We start from the raw sequence: 16,343 nt of genomic DNA, 5'->3' as shown, positions 1-16,343 counted from the left end.
GTTGTTTGTACTCAACTAATGTCACGTATTTATCTTGAAAAGGATAAAATAATATATTTAACTATTTTCAATAAGTTTGGCTCACTTCTTATCAAAATTATGATTAACTTTTATGAATGTACATATATGATTGAAGCAGTTAGGTAGAAGTGGTTGACATTTCTAGAATATTTGAAAGTTGAAAACCTATAACATATTCTTCAACTCCAGAGACAACCTTTGTTTATGTTGAAGGGACCCTTTTTCATTTTACGTTGAGGAGAAAAATAGTTACATTTTATTCCTAATTAAACTTAATTTGAACATTTTTTTAAAACGAATAAGGTGAACACGCCGGCGGCGAAATGCCATAATTATTTCTATAAAAAAATAATAATAACACACAACATATAATAATGATGTGATTTATGTACTGACAAACTGTTATCTTTTGAAGCCCGACTAAACTATATATTATATTTGTTTCAGATTATTGTTATATAGTTTATTTTATTTAAGTAAAAAATAATAATATTGTTACATCAATTGAGATTGGAAAATGTTAACGTGCCCACTTGTGTATGGAAAACAAATGCGGAAAGAGACCGCGGTTTCCAATCAAACTACGTTGTTTTTCTTTTTTGGTGAATCTCAACGATGCTTCTTTGATTCACCCTTTTAACCCCACAAAACAAAACATCATCGGTCTCAGATCCCACGAACCCCATCATCATACCACTCTTTGCAGTTTGTGCCACCAAAGCTTTTTTTTTTTCTTTTTTTTTCTGTCTCTGCTTGATGAATTCAACGAAGTTGTCGTGGTCAAGAAGAACGTAGCTTTTTGAATCGGAGAGAGAGAGACAGTAGTTTATGCATTTAAACCAATCACTCCTTCGGTAAGTAATACACCCTTTTTCTCTCTCTCTCTCTCTCTCTCTCTCTCTTTCTTATTCTTTTTCGATTTTCATCATTGTTATTTTCTTACTTCATGATTATGCTTATTTTTTTCAGAACCCCATTATCCACAGTGTAAAGTGCCCAACTATGCATCTGATGTAGATTATAAAAATCTAAGCTTTCATGTCCACACGAACAATCTGACCCAGATAGATATGTATAGGAGGGGAGAGGAAATTGTGTTTTCTGATTTAATCATGAGTATAAGATGGGTTATACTTTATTGTTGTTTTTTTTTTCTTTCTACGTAGGTTGAGATATTGTTTCAGTTATCGATTGATCTCCTTGTTTTTGTTTTTCCCTTTCCTTCTCTAATTTCTTTGTCCTGGCTGAGTTTTTTGTCTTGAGCCCGAGTTTCTAGATTTTGACTTGTTTGGAGGATTTTTTTTCTATGATTTATTTTGATTGACTGAATATGATTCCTCACCCTTTGAGATGTGGACTTGTGTGAAGAGTTTTTCTTTATCTCCGTCAGAATGAGAACTTAAGATTGACTCTGAAAACCAGACTTTTCGAGTGAATCAATGGAAGCACTGAACCGGAGTCGCTTCTATCTTATTTTACAAAAAATCACTGAACAAGAACTGCACTAGAATTGCATAGTCAACAACTCTTGGCTTTGCTAGTTTCTCTTGTAAATTCAAGGGCCGGGTAGGATCCATCTTTGATTATTGGTAGAAGGTGGCCTTGCTGGATCCTGTTGTAAAAGAAAAGCTTTTAAACTAAATTGCAGTAAAAATAATAAACAATTTAAATTTTGAAGCACATCAGATATAGCAGACAAGGAAACTGAAAAGTATATATATATAATTTAAGAAGATTCTGTCCAAAAAGGCTGCTATTTATTGTTTGAAAACTGATGGTGCCATTATTGTTAACAGGAATAATTGGTTAGCTCATAAAGGGGGAATTCTTCGGTGATCATCTATCTAATTTGGTCCAGCTAAGGGATCATTGAAGGCCAAGTTGCTTAAGTACTGAGGAGATTGTATTTTGGAGAGGTAAAATTTGAACAGCGGCATGGGATCTTTCAAGGGTCATGCTTTGCCGGGGACACTGTTTCTTGTAATTGGGTTGTGGCACATATGGGGCTCTGTGGTGAGATATGTTCGTAATCCTAAGAAATTTGAGGTGAGGGTTTGGAATCCCGTGCCAGGGTTTGATGGAAGGCTCAAGCACCTGGAGCTGTATGTTATTACAATCGGTGCTTTCATTGACATGTGCATCGAGCTCTTGTATTCAACTCACCTCAAGTTTTTTGTTAATGGAGTCCTTAATCCTTCTCATATGAATGACTTTGAGCACTCAGGAATGCTTCTCATGTTTTTCATCTTCGGTGTCGTTGCCTTGCTTTCCCAAGAGACCAGGTTAGTTCCTCTCTCCCTCTCTCTCCAATAGGATAATTTTTGCATTATAATTTGAATTTTCTTTTTCTTGAAGAACTAATACTGTTTTACTCAGTTTTCTCAGTCCAAATCTTGATTACTCATAGTTTAGACAATCCAAATCTTGATTACTCATGGTTTAGACAATCCAAATCTTGATTTAACATTTGTCTAATGTCTAAAAGGGTATAATGCTCGGTTCTACCAGTTTTTTTTCCAACAGTTGAAAATTTGCTTTTCATTCATTGTGTCTGGTTCTTGAAATTAAACTAAAGATCTTGAAATCACGTTCTGCTAACCTGCTTTTTAAGTGAAAGTAGGTTTTGAGTGCTACTGCTGTATGATGACAAGTGGGGTACTGATTCAAAGAGTTAAGATAATTAGTGAGATGGATAGCTCCACGCCATATATGCTTTCCCATGATTCACTTTCTACTTCTAAAGTTTCCCTTTGTTTTTAATTGGCATTTTCAAGAATTAACCAAGTTTCCTACAAGATATATTAGTCCTTAAGCTGCATAGTCATATTTCATTTGGTACTTTTTGTGTACATGTGTACATAATGCATTCTTTGCTCCTTGTGCCACATTGCAATCATAGACAGCATTAGTTGCGTTTGGTTTGGTTTTCTCTGAGTCATAATCTGTTGGAAGCGTGAGGATATGAAATGAAAATTCAAAATAATTGTGCTGTGAAGGGGGACAAATGGTTATGCCGTTCACCTTAATTTATTTTTAGTGAAATTAAATATTTGGTCTCTACATTTCACATTATTCTTCAGTTTAATCTTACATAAGATACTTCTACATTCTGGTTTTAAACCTGAACAAATTTCTAAAAATCAGCAAATAACAAGAATAATTTCATAATGTTTGTTTTATAAAAACCAGAGTGTAAAGTTTGTCATGTAGGGACTATAACAAAAGTTGATTTTAACCTACTTTGTCTAATTTGGCTAAGGAACATTTAGATAAGATGTAAAGAAACTAACAACCAATCTAATTACCTCGAGGAATCAGGTGAACAAGAAGTAAAGCTTTTTCTCAGGAGGTTTTCAATTAGTTCAACTGCCAAAGATCTTTTCTTTTCCCAATCATAACGATTCATTCATAGAACTCTATCTTTAGCTGCATATTCTTATTTTCCTATCATTTATTCAATCTGTCATTGATTATAGTTTTATATCATGATCTGTAATTTACTAGACATGCAACCTAAATTGAAACAGTTACCAATTTCCTTTCAAGTATCTTATTTTATACCTTTTTAATCATCTTTCCTTGTGACTTTTTCTTGACAGATTTCTTCCATTGCCAGAAGGTGCTCTTTGTTTGATTGCAGCCTCAGCATTCTGTGCAGAGTACCTTCTATTCTACTTCCACTCGACAACACACAAGGGTCTTGAGGGCTATTATCACACGCTCCTTGTCTTCCTGGTGGGACTCTGCATTTTATCTTCAATTGCTGGAGCCCTTTTGCCAACAAGCTTTCCAGTGGATTTATGCAATGGCATTGCTATAGCACTGCAAGGTTTATGGTTCTATCAGACTGCATTTGTTCTGTATGGCCCTATGATGCCAAGTGGTTGTAAGCTTGGGGAGATGAGTGTCACATGTCATTCCGCTGATAGTGAGGTTCGGGGTGAATTGCTTGCTAACTTTCAGCTCTTTGTTGCTGTTCTTGTGGTCCTTGTGGGAACTGTGGTATCATATGGCTTTGCTGCATCAAGATATGGGAAGTATGAAGTTAAGACTTTGCATGCATTTCAGGTTGGATTTGATGAGGATTGAAGCAGTGTTGCTATTTTTTTTTCTTCTAGAGATAGTGGTGATGTATTTGGAGAGTAGTTTCTTATAGAACACGGCTGTATAATGATGAAGTGAAAAGGTTCATGCATATATGATCACAGAAAAGTGAAAAGTATCCCAAGAGAGAAAAAAAAAATAGATAGATTTTTGTGGTGGCAATAATTTTAGGAATCTGATGTTAAAGTAACTTTGGATTGTTTTTCTGAGGTATATGATTACAAAATGATTTTTGCTGATTACAAAATGTGGATTCCACTTACATCATATGTTCTTGGTCATCATTCATTCTTGATGATAATGATGATGCATTGGACCTTTACTGGATCATTTTTTCAGACAAAAAAATAAACTAAAGCTAACTATGCTATGCATTCAATGGAACATTTGACGTGTTGTTGGCTAGGTTTATTTCCATCATGCTTTAGTTATCTTATTAAACATCGCATGTGGATATATTTTGATAAATTTACATGTACTTGATCTAATACCGATAGATAGATAATGGCATAAAATAAGAATATTATAACATTTTTCTTCTGAATATGGTTGATTTTCCAATAATCACGCTTTACGGGTTTGCGAAGCAAAGTCTGGTTGCTTTTTTGTACTTTGTTGTTAACTTTTGTCATATTTATTAACAGCTGATTAAAGAGAAAAGATAATTTCATATTGGCTAAACATATCATGAGAGCGCCATAACAGCAAAGTTTATCAAACCAGCTTTTGGGACGCTTGCGCCGACTTTATATTTGCAATTTATTATTTGCTTTCTGTGAAGAATCTCATCAATTTAATCTAAAAATTTATCTCATCAATATAAATCTTTAAAACGAAAATATATAAAAAACTATGTCTGAAAGTTGTTTTTCTCCTCTTTAATCCCTAAATATATTCATATGATCATCACTTAAATCCATGTACCAGAGACCACAAAATGAAGATTGATTTTAAAAGCTAAAAAATTATAAGAATTTATTCAAAATTTTCTTAGTTTCAGAAAATGAGCTACAATTTCAGAGATTGAATAATTTCATCTTTAATATTTAAACAAATTATATTCAGTTGCAATCTAAAAAAGTACAGTAGTCTCCCTTTTCAATTTCCACCACATATATAAAAAAATATATATATATATATATATATATATATATATATATATATATATATATATATATATAAATCAAACTAGAGAGCAATTTATCCAATAAAAGTGTAGGAGCAATCCCATAGAAATATGCATAGTTCATCTGTTACTAAATTATTAGTGAACATTGTTTTGGCAAACAACCTTCCAACTTCAAATTTCACATTTGGCATATATGAACCATTGCAATTAACTTCTTTTTTAAATCTATGATGCCCCACTGCATATAAAAGATGCTCTGGTAAGCTTTGAAGAAGGATAACTTAGATCCTGTTCCCAAGCACATATAACACGACAAATGCAAGGAGGCTTTGTAAAGTCAAATACTAAAATGCAGTTTCTATTTAGAGTAATACATTAGTTATGCTTTCTAGGATAAGATTTTTCACAGAAGGTAGGACCCGATTCACTTCTCTAGTATGGGACGATAATGGTCTCTATAAGCTCTTGAAGGGGTGCCAGCTCCTTTTTGTCAATCAGCCCAAACTCCTGCATAACAAAAACTAGTTAATTTCAAACAAAATCTACACTGATAGACAAGTAGTTTATTTATATTATTAATAATAATATTGTTTAAAAATAGATTGATAGACGAAAATATGAGGCTTACACAGGTGAAGAGTATAAAATGCTTGAAGCAAGTATTTAAGTGGGCCTCTTCTTTGAGGCTCACAATTTTCTGAAAGTGAGAATGATATATGTGAGCATATACACGGAACAAACGCTTGAATATCGTCTTCACAACTTCCTTGAAGTTGGCAGGAAACGGTGAACCTGAAAGATTTTATAGTTTAAGGAACCAAAGTGAAAAAGATGATCATATAATTTAAGAATATTAATGGAAAAAAAAATATTAAAATCTTCACCAAGCTTCTGAGGGAATATGGATTCATCATCAAGCTGTGCTTCAATCCAGTCCATCAGATATTCTACATATTTTGGAGCAGAAACCTCAATAGGTTTTTTAATTTGTACACCATCTGCCCATCTATATTCATACCTAAAGTATTCCAAACAGAGTACAACATTAGAACTACGGATGCGTAAATATCTAATGCAGATGGATCTAGACTTCTCATTATCATTATAGGTATGTTTACATACAACACACGAGTTCCCATCAAAAGGGCAGAGTACAAAAATCACTCATTGCTAAATATTGTCTAGCATCAAGAAAATGAACTGACTCGAGCATCCAAATTACAATGACTTTGCAGAAACATAAAACTGAAAGGCAAGACAACATAAGAGCCAAGAATGTATAAATATATAGCGCAGATGGATCTATAGTTGTTATAAATATTGAAGGAAGGTTAACACACCTTCAATTGGAGTAATTTTTAGGTACTTTCAGAAAGGAAGTGCAGAACTTAATCACTGCCAAGTAACAAAATATAGTCTAGATTCTATGCAGTATGAACAATTGGCAAGAATAGCTAATGATTTTGCTGAGACAGAGAACCAAACAAGAAATTAACACAAATAACTGAAGAAATGGAAATTTTAACAGCACTATGCAAAAGCAACCTTTTTCTTTAAAAAAATAGTGTGATGGCACTATTTTGTAGAAAACTACATTCAAATTCTTATAGAAGAAAATACTCACAAAGAGTAAACAATTTCTGCCAATTTCAGAACACAAACCATTGTTTCAAGCTTCATAGTTATTTAGTTACCAGTCAACTCAAGATACTAGATACACCACCGACATTGTTTCAAGGAACTCGGATTTTTTTCATCCAACAGCAAAGATAATTGAAGAAAGCATACAAATGCTTTCCCCCTCAAAAGGAGGTAAACAAATAAAATCGATCAGTTAAATATGCCATACTTGGGTCCTGCAGACATTGTCCTACAATTCTCGGGAGTACAGAACTCTGTAAGGGTACCATAAAGCAGATTCACCTGGTTGAAGAAATCAACAGCTGTAGTGTAGACAGAAAAAAAGGATCAGATTACTGCATCTCAGAATTCTGTGAATACATAGAGGAGGAAATCAAGAATAAAAGGCATAACAAAAATTCATGTAGAACAGCTCTTAACAGGGAATTAGAGAGAGAGAAATAGTTACTGTTGACAGCTAGCCACTCATTTAAATCCTCCCCAGGAGGTAGCTTTACTGCTTCCCTCAGATTTCCACTACCCAATGTGGCATCAATATGTTTTCTAAGTTGAGCTCCCTGCAATAATAACAATAATAATAATTAGCAGCAGAGTTCCATTCATCTCCCACTGGATCTGGGTGAACTAAAAAAATTCAAGACAGACCATCCGATTACTCTCTTCTCTGCCTCGCTGCCTCACGTTTATCTCAAAAAACCAGTTGAAAACTAAAACACCCAAATTATATCTATATATGTAAGGACAAGTATAAACTCAACCACTCACGACGCAAAATTAGCAGAATTTCGCCATTACTCCTTCCTTCCCCTTCCCCTCCTCAGCCAAAGATTAAAAAGAAACAAATATGACACTTGACATGTCCAGACAATTTTGAGCAGCTGTCAAAAACAAATTGCGAACATGCCGAAAATGCGCAAATTATGTTAAATGCTTGACCGTTAGATATTCGTCACCAATTTTGGAGTATGTGCAATAAAAATTAATGTAAATTGTGATTTATTAAACTGACTCCATTAAATGTAACTTTGCTTTGAAGATAACAAAATTAAATATTACATTTATTGAGTATACCATGTAATCCATTTCCTACACCATCTCTTCTTCATTGACAAAAAATAGTCTCATTTGTGAGACTTGAGATTGAAACTGTAAAATAATTCTTGAAGACTTGAAAATATAAAAATGTTTTGATACAATGTACATGATAAATAGAGTCACCCTAAACACAATATAATGATGATAAATAAGATAATCCTATACACAATATAATGATGATAAATAGGATAAATACTCTAACAATGATAAATAGGATAAATATTCTAACAATGATAAATAGGGTAAATGTTTTAACACTCCCCCACAAGTTGAAGCATACAAATTATATGTACCAAACATGCAATAGATAAATTCAATCTGAGATCTCTTTAGGAACTTAGAAACTTCGACTTAGAACAAGATGCATGTATGCTTCAAACCATCGAAAGAGAATGTCTATAAACCAAATTGGACTCACAATCTAGCATAACCAAAGAGACTCTTACTGAAATATAGGACTCGTCTTCAAGAGTGCGCAGTAAACCGATGACAGTTGCTAGCGGATAGCAAAAGTGCAAAAACACAAATTAACAAACAGCTCATAGCAACTTATGGAGAATAATATTGGACATCAGTGGACAACCACGAAACTTAAACCAGCACCATGAACCTTCAACTAGGATGACTTTGATAAAGGAGATTTCCATCAAAAGTGGATGACGGCAAACAGTGGTAGACAGCGACAAACTGCAAAGACTGGATTGCGATCAAGTAAGAATGGTGCCTACAGTGGCTAAAAGTGACAAACTACAAGGACTAAATTGCCATCACTGACTGATGGGGCCTGTAGTGGCTGAAAGCGACCAAATTGCAGGGACTAAATTGCCATCAAGTAAGGATGGGGCCTGCAGTGGCTAAAGGAGACAAACTGTAGGTAATAAACTGCCATCAAGTAAGGATGGGGACTGCAGTGGCTAAAGGAGACAAACTGCAGGGATTGTCATCACTAACTGATGGGGCCTGTAGTGGCAGAAACATACTCCCCCTCACGGCGAATGACGGAAATAACGACGCGTCGATGACAAATCGTGAAGGTGGAAGATCATAACGGTCTCCTTTATTCATCAAAGCATCCAAAAACAGATCTCACAAAGGGCTGGTGAAATTGTTTGACTAAGATTCTGAATCTTGCCAGAAATAGACTCCCCCTCATGCCATGAGCAACCTTCAACCCATGACTTTCGTATTGAAATTCTTTGGTGTTAACCAGCTAATAGCACCGACTCTCCTTCATGTAAATAAATGACACAAGCCATCAGGAACATCACAGCTGCTACAATATGCAAAGCTAAACACACATTATGAAAGGAGGCCAAGAAACAATGCGGAAACAAAGAGTTTTTTTTTGGTCTGGCGACTCCAACGACAGTGGCGTGGTGTGATTCAGACACCGGGAAGGTGGCGTGTGACAAACACGCGCTGGAAGCTGATCGGAGCGAAGTCATTCGTGACGGCGCATGTGGAGGAGAATGAGTCAACGACCACCAGGCATGGGTCGCGCTCCTCAAGGCACACAAAACGCGACGGCGGCAGAGGTGAACTTCGGACAGCAAAGGCGTGCTTGGCGGTGCCTGGATGAGATTTAGCCCTTGACACCAGCGGGGTTGCCATCGCTCAAGGAGGCGATCCAAATCCACCGGTCGCCGAACTAAACTATGGCGGTTGATGACGATGGATGGTGGTCACAGCGGACAGCGACGGACAGTGGGAAACAACTAAAAAAGGCACTGGAAATATTTGATATTATTAAGAGAGCGGGACTGTTCATTGAGGTATTTCAGAAAAGATGAAATTTTTAAGGCCTCCGATGGCGGCGGCCACTGGCCACCGGCAGCAACAAAGACAGAGTAGGAAGAGACTCAGACATCCTACCTCATACCAACTTGAGATTGATATAAGAAAGTTTTGATAGAATGTCCATGATAAATAGAGTAACCCTAAACACGATATAATGATGATAAATAGGATAACCCCAGACACAATATAGTGATAAATAGGGTAACCCTATACACAATATAATGATGATAAATAGGATAAATACTCTAACAATGATAAATAGAGTAAATACTATAACAATGATAAATAGGGTAAATATTCTACCAGGGAGGATCAAACTATTTTACTTCTAAATGTGTTCCTTTTTCTCAAATTCTTATCCTTTTTTTAACATCATATTTCTAAATTCTAGAAAAATAAAATACTATTATATTGCAGAGATAATCCCAGTTGATTTTTAACAGGGTCTTTTAACAAAAGGATATTAGAGCTTCAAGCAATCTAATTTTTTGATTAATTACGATGCCTTTCGTGAGCTCTGTGTAAAGTCAAAGCAATTCCTTCCCATCCATGCACGAGTGATATAATGAATGAAATAAAAACTGAATTGGTCATAACAGCAAGGCTCTAAGCTTTAAATGAGAAAAGAAAAAAAAAAAAAAAAACTTAAAATCATCAAGAACAAATATCTAAAAAAGGATCCCAGAAAAATAATAGAAACCCACCTTACTTCCAGATGGAGTACTTTTTTTTGGACGGAATGTTCTCTGGTTTCTGTTGCAGAACAATATCAGGTAAGATACTAACGAAAGAAGGAAGAGAATCAAACTAAACTAAATTACTAAAAATATTTCATCAACATTATTTGCATTTGTGAAATGCATAATAGTATCACCCAAAGTTGCACTAATAGCATAATAATTATTTTATTTCTCTACTGCTGAATATTCTTTTTTTTAACAATGATCATTTCACACATTTGTAACTGTTTAGTGAGAGGGGGGAGTCTACTAAACTTGAACGCCCAGATTATAAAAATACGTGTCAACTAGTTGTCCATTAATCAGCAAGTCTTTACAAAAAATTAAAAAAAAAAAAAAGTGCAGGCCAAATATGAGTAGTGATCATCTGTGTCACCATAATAAACCAGTTTAGTTTGATATAAAGAAAGAAAACAACGAAAGGTAAGACCGACATGAAAGGGTCTAAATACTTTTGAAATGCTAAAGAAGTATGGATTTTTTATCACATGAGAGGACATAGAGGTAATGAAGGAATTCTATAGACAATCAATTGAAGTGACAACTGAAACATTTTTGTCTTCATATTAAACTATGAACGAATTTAAAAGTTCAAGTATTTGTTTTCATAGAAGTACCATTGTACCAATAGTTATGACAGTGACGAAATAATGAAAAGTCAACAGTATTATAATCTACTAGTATCTACTAATATTTTAACACTTCGGAAATTAAATTTGTTCAACATTATCTAAGAGAACAGAAAACAGTGGCATATCAATGACGAAAAAAAAAGAAGGTAGAAACCCTATAACATTTTCAGAAGAGGTCATAGGGTTGTTTGTCTGAGGAATAGCTGATCTTCACTTGGTCAAAAGGATGTGATCAAATATCAGATAAACGAGCAAATTTTGAATGTCACATGATCTCAGATAGCGACAAGTTTGCTCATTAATACTTATGATATGTTGAAAACCTCCAGCAGAGATAAAGAGCTACAGTTAGTGCATAGAAATGTTGCTCCAAACAAAAATGGAAGTAGATAAAAAGGGAGGATCAGTATAGTATGAATTTGTCTAAAGAAATAAAAAGCTTATTGGCAGCCAGAAGCAAATGAATAGGGAGGGAATAACGATGTTATTAAATGACCGTTCTTTAGTTGTGGAATGGCGCTGCAAATTTTTTGCCTACTGCCACAGGCAATTTTTGAAGGGAGGCCCGTTATGGTGGAGCCACAAACCACAAAGGCGCATTTATATGGCAGAATTTTGTCCTACCACTCACCATTGAAAACAATAGAAGAAAATCGACATCTAATCTCCTTACACTCAGAATCTCAAATAGATTAATTAGAAATCATGTTTAGCAGGCCAATTAAAAAAATTAAACCAGGCAAATAAGGCTCTTTCACCAAATCTTATACACTTGCTCAAATGTGAAATTAAGAGAAGTGTAGTGAGTTATGTTAAGATATATCAATCTTAAATAAACTGCAAGGAAAATCCTATGGAATAAAAAGGGAGATTTGCCATTAGTTATTTTATCCACTGAAAAAATTCTGGATTTGCTTGGATGGTGCATGGTGAACTTTCTCACGAATATAATTATTGAAGTTGAAAAGAACAAGGGTTTGTTTGGTTTCCTTTTCATTGTTTTGTTTGCTTAATAACTGTTTTCTAAAACAACTTTACTCTACTTATCAATCAATTCATCATCTAAGCTCTATTAAGTTTACTATGAGCATGAAAAACAAGCCTAATAACCTACCCCTTTAAAGAAAAAAAAAATCTCCCCGAAATAACCTATGCCCCAAACATAGAATACACAAAATCCACTTCAATTCTACCAGCTCAACAAAATTACTAAGGGTAATTATATAGTACGATGAATTAACAATAGATCACTGATAAACATAGTAGCAGTGCGCACTAAATTTCCCCAAATACATATACTTGAATGTAAAAAACGTGATCCAGATTAAGTTGTTTAATTGAAAAATAAACTACCCATTTAAATATTGAACAAAGATCAGTGATCGGATCACAGAACATAACAAACTGTGAGAAGAAGAATCCATTAAATGCAAACAAAAATCAAAGAAAGTAAAACTCGGAAATTAAAAGTTGAGAAGTGGGAATCGTAGTAAAAATTGAAACTTTCGCACTTACCTGCCTATACCGAAGAGGCTCATGGCTGGGTTGAGAGAGGGAGAGAGAGGAAAACTTTTCGTCTATGGCGTCTTTTCCACTCACAAGGTTTCGACTTTAGAATTCGAATATTTTATTTTTAATTTTTGTGCCAATTACCGAATCACCCTTTTTTCTGTTTTTATTCACTTCTTGGTCCCTTCGGCTTGACGTGTGCGTGGTGTAATAATTAGTAATGATATATTTCATTAATTAAAATAAGATTACCTTTATTTATGATTTAAATGTTTCTTACGATGTAAATTGCTAACTAATATTTGAGGAATCAAAATATATTTTTATTAAAAATTGAAAGTAATTTAACACTTAATATTTTAAAAATTCGATTTATGATTTAGCAAATTAAGGTACGATTTAAAGTTTAATAATTGCATCATATTTGAATCACAATCGAACTACTTGTATTACTAAAGTAAAAACAATGATTGAACAATTAATATTTTAATTTATAAAAGTTCTATAAAAAATATCGATATACAAGCTAAAATTAAACATATAATAATTTCAAATTTAAATATTAATAAATATAGCAATATTAGTTAATATTAGTTAATGATAATGAATTTACTCCAACGAAAAATAACAAATATTCTATCGATAACTTAATAACTAATGTACGTACCTCGATTATAATTTTGCACTGAAAATTTGAAAATTGTGATAACTTAATTCGTTGTGTATTATACAAAATAACATTCTCCATAAATTTCACAAATTAATATTAGAAAAGCTCTCAAAAAGTACATTTAATATCAAATTCAAGAATAAATATTACTTCCTAAAAAATAACTCTACAAATATCAACGATGGTAAAATCATCGCATATTTTACATTCATTATCAGAATTTGTCTTATATATATCTAATGTTTATCCCATCAAAACAAGCCTACAAAAAAAAGTTTAAGATCCGGAAAAATAGAGGTTTTAAAAATAAAATGGTTTTGATACTTTAGGTTTTTGTTTGGAAATCAGTATTCTTGAGTTTATATTTTTTTTAGAACATAATTGTTATATTATTTCTTTATTTTTATATTTTAGTCTAGGGGCAAAAGGGTCTTTTATCTTTATTTAAGTGGTGTAGAAATTAATTAAGGAAAAGTGTAGAAAGGAAAAATATGCAAATTAAATAATCTGGATATTTAATAAAATAATATTATGTAAATCTTTTAAAAGATTTCCTTGTTGTTATTTTAAAAAATTAGTTAAATGAAAATAGGAGATATAATTTAGTGGGTTTAAAGATTAAAAGAAATATTATTATTAGATAAAATCATTATTAGATATTGTAGATTTTAAAAAAGATTTGGTGGTTGATGATATTTTAAAAAGTAGTTAAGAGAGAATAAGAGAAGAAATCTGGTTTCAGATATAAACTGAGAGATTTTATTAATATTAAAAGGATAGCGATAGAATAAAAGAGTATAAATAGGAGAAGAGTAAAAAGGGGTTGACATTTTAGTACTATAAAAAAACGAAAATTAGAAATATAAGGGAGAGAAAAGATGTTTTTTTGGGAGAAAATAGAGCTGAGAACGGGCATAAAAAATGGGAAGACCATCGGTGACGTTGTGAAGCTTTCTTGGTGATTTTGGAAACAAAAATCATATGAGATCAGGTAAGGGTAGTAATCTAGAATTATCTTGTGTTTGTAGTGTTTTGTATTGTATATTCTTTATTATTATGTGTTGCATTGTATGTGGATGGTGTTATTCTTTCTCTCCTTGGTATCTCTAGGGATGATGAGGGATGGGTTGAGAGAATAACGTAAATGATAGGGTGAAGTATTTCTGGGTTGGTTGGGTAAAGGTATAAAGGGTTATGTAATAAGGGATAAAGTTGAAGTGTGGTTGGTGGAAGCAAAGAGGAGAAGAATGGCTTGTGGAGGAACCATGGATTTAATAGGACGTTACGTGAGAGTGAGGATAGGATTGTGGACAATGATGATTTGCCAGTGATGACTCTTTCGATCGTGTGATGCGGGAAAAAGATTCTCTTCGTGTGATGCGGGAAGATGATGGTTTAATAGTGATAACTCTTTTGGCTATGTGATGTGGAAAGGAGGTTCTTGTTGGTCGTGTGATGTGGGAGGACAGTGTCGTGTGACTCGCAATGAATTGACTATGGGGATTAGGTGGTGTGGTAGTGTAAAGGGAATAAACCATTGGGTTGTGATGTCAGTGTGGTGAGCTTATTATTGTGATGTTAATGTCATTATGTTAATGTTGTGGTGATATATGTTTAGGATTTGGTTATTAATGTGGTTAATATAACTGTATATTGTATGTTAAGATAATTCTGGTTGCTCGCCCTGAAAGTTGTGGTTGTGGTTTCCACCTACGATGATCGTACTTGTACGGGAGTGGATGGTTTGCAAATAAGATCGAATCTGAGTAGCTGAGGAGAGTTGGGATGTTACGTTCGGGGACTTGTTATTTATATTTTTAAAAGTTTTTCGATTTGACATTTTTATGTAAAAGTGATATATTGAGATTTCTAAACAATATTTATGGTTATGTTTAGCTTCCGTATATTTAATCGAATAAGATTGTTATCTTTCATAAATGTTTTATAGAAAGGTTTTGAAAAATATTGCATCATGACATCTCAAAAATTTGGATGTTACACAATCCTTTTATAAGCCACATTTTAACACAATAAAAATAAAAAGTAGTCGTTTACCTTGTATTTTTATTTTTTTTATAAAAAAAGTATCAGTTCAAGTTTTTTTTTCTTTTACTAAAATTTACAATTATTTCACTCACTTATTTAGATCACAAATGCATTAATCCTATTATCATGAGCTAAAAACACTTTCATCTCTTTTAAAATTTTGAGTTTTCTATTGTTTTTTTCTTTTCTTTTATATGAAATCTCTGTGAAATATAACTTAAAAATATATTTTCAATTGTCAATAAGTTATAATTATATATTCTAGGTTTAAACTCTTTTTTGGTCCTTAAGTTAAGTTTTGATGTTCAGTTTAGTCACCGCTTTTAAAAATGTCAACCTTTAGTTCTTATTATATGAAAAATGTATCAAATCAGTCCTCATGACAGCACTTGATGAACAATAAATCACAAGTTTTCATACCTAGGTATCCAATATTTTGTGATTTGTTAACGGAAGGTGTTATGAACAACAAATCACTTAATGAAAAACTTGTGATTTGTTAACGAATAGGACTGATTTGATACATTAGTCATATCATAGGGACTAAAGATTGACATTTTTAAAAATGGGGACTAAATTGAACATCATAACTTAACTTAAGGACCAAAGAAGGGTTTAAACCTATATTCTACTTTTAATTTAATTTCTTGAAAATAAGTTATCATTTCTTTATTTTTTTTTTCAGATTAATATGACAATGTGAATTGGTCTGTCTTATTTTGATTTTTTTCCATTCAGTCGAAAAAATGTGAGTTACACGATTATGTCTCATGTAAGAAATGTAGATTAATTTTGCAGGTTTATCCTATATACATTTTTATAATAAATTGCATACATATGTTTTTACAATAACGTTTTTTAATATTTTACATTTTTAACCATGTTTAGATTTGAAGATGGATTTGAAAGAGTGGATTGGAGTAGATTTAAGGGAAATATAATAGGGGTTGCACTTCCAA

At 33.0% G+C, this 16,343-nt stretch overlaps 2 protein-coding genes across 3 annotated transcripts; one reads left to right on the top strand and one right to left on the bottom strand.

The window, feature by feature from the left end:
- The first annotated feature begins 551 nt into the window (after window positions 1–551).
- Window positions 552–4,372, top strand: LOC106776326 (transmembrane protein 45B). Of its 2 annotated transcripts, XM_022787524.1 has the most exons (4): window positions 552–875; window positions 991–1,008; window positions 1,818–2,303; window positions 3,621–4,372. In XM_022787524.1, exons 3-4 carry the CDS (start codon window positions 1,957–1,959, stop codon window positions 4,108–4,110), a joined length of 837 nt encoding a protein of 278 aa, XP_022643245.1. In that variant the 5' UTR covers window positions 552–875; window positions 991–1,008; window positions 1,818–1,956; the 3' UTR covers window positions 4,111–4,372. The 2 variants fall into 2 exon arrangements, with proteins under 2 accessions (XP_022643245.1, XP_014519229.1); XM_014663743.2 differs by lacking the exon at window positions 991–1,008.
- Window positions 4,373–5,328: 956 nt separating this feature from the next.
- On the bottom strand, window positions 5,329–12,802 carry LOC106776301 (MOB kinase activator-like 1A). Its single transcript, XM_014663707.2, has 7 exons — window positions 12,675–12,802; window positions 10,492–10,540; window positions 7,344–7,452; window positions 7,104–7,197; window positions 6,139–6,272; window positions 5,883–6,046; window positions 5,329–5,761 (listed from the first exon to the last, which is right to left on the bottom strand). Exons 1-7 carry the CDS (start codon window positions 12,695–12,697, stop codon window positions 5,687–5,689), a joined length of 648 nt encoding a protein of 215 aa, XP_014519193.1. The 5' UTR covers window positions 12,698–12,802; the 3' UTR covers window positions 5,329–5,686.
- Between the last annotated feature and the right edge of the window lie 3,541 nt (window positions 12,803–16,343).

The sequence above is a fragment of the Vigna radiata genome, chromosome 11, assembly GCF_000741045.1.
Source record: "Vigna radiata var. radiata cultivar VC1973A chromosome 11, Vradiata_ver6, whole genome shotgun sequence".
NCBI lineage: Eukaryota > Viridiplantae > Streptophyta > Magnoliopsida > Fabales > Fabaceae > Vigna > Vigna radiata.
Note: the sequence above shows the minus strand (reverse complement) of the source record. Positions and strands in the feature narration are given on the sequence as shown.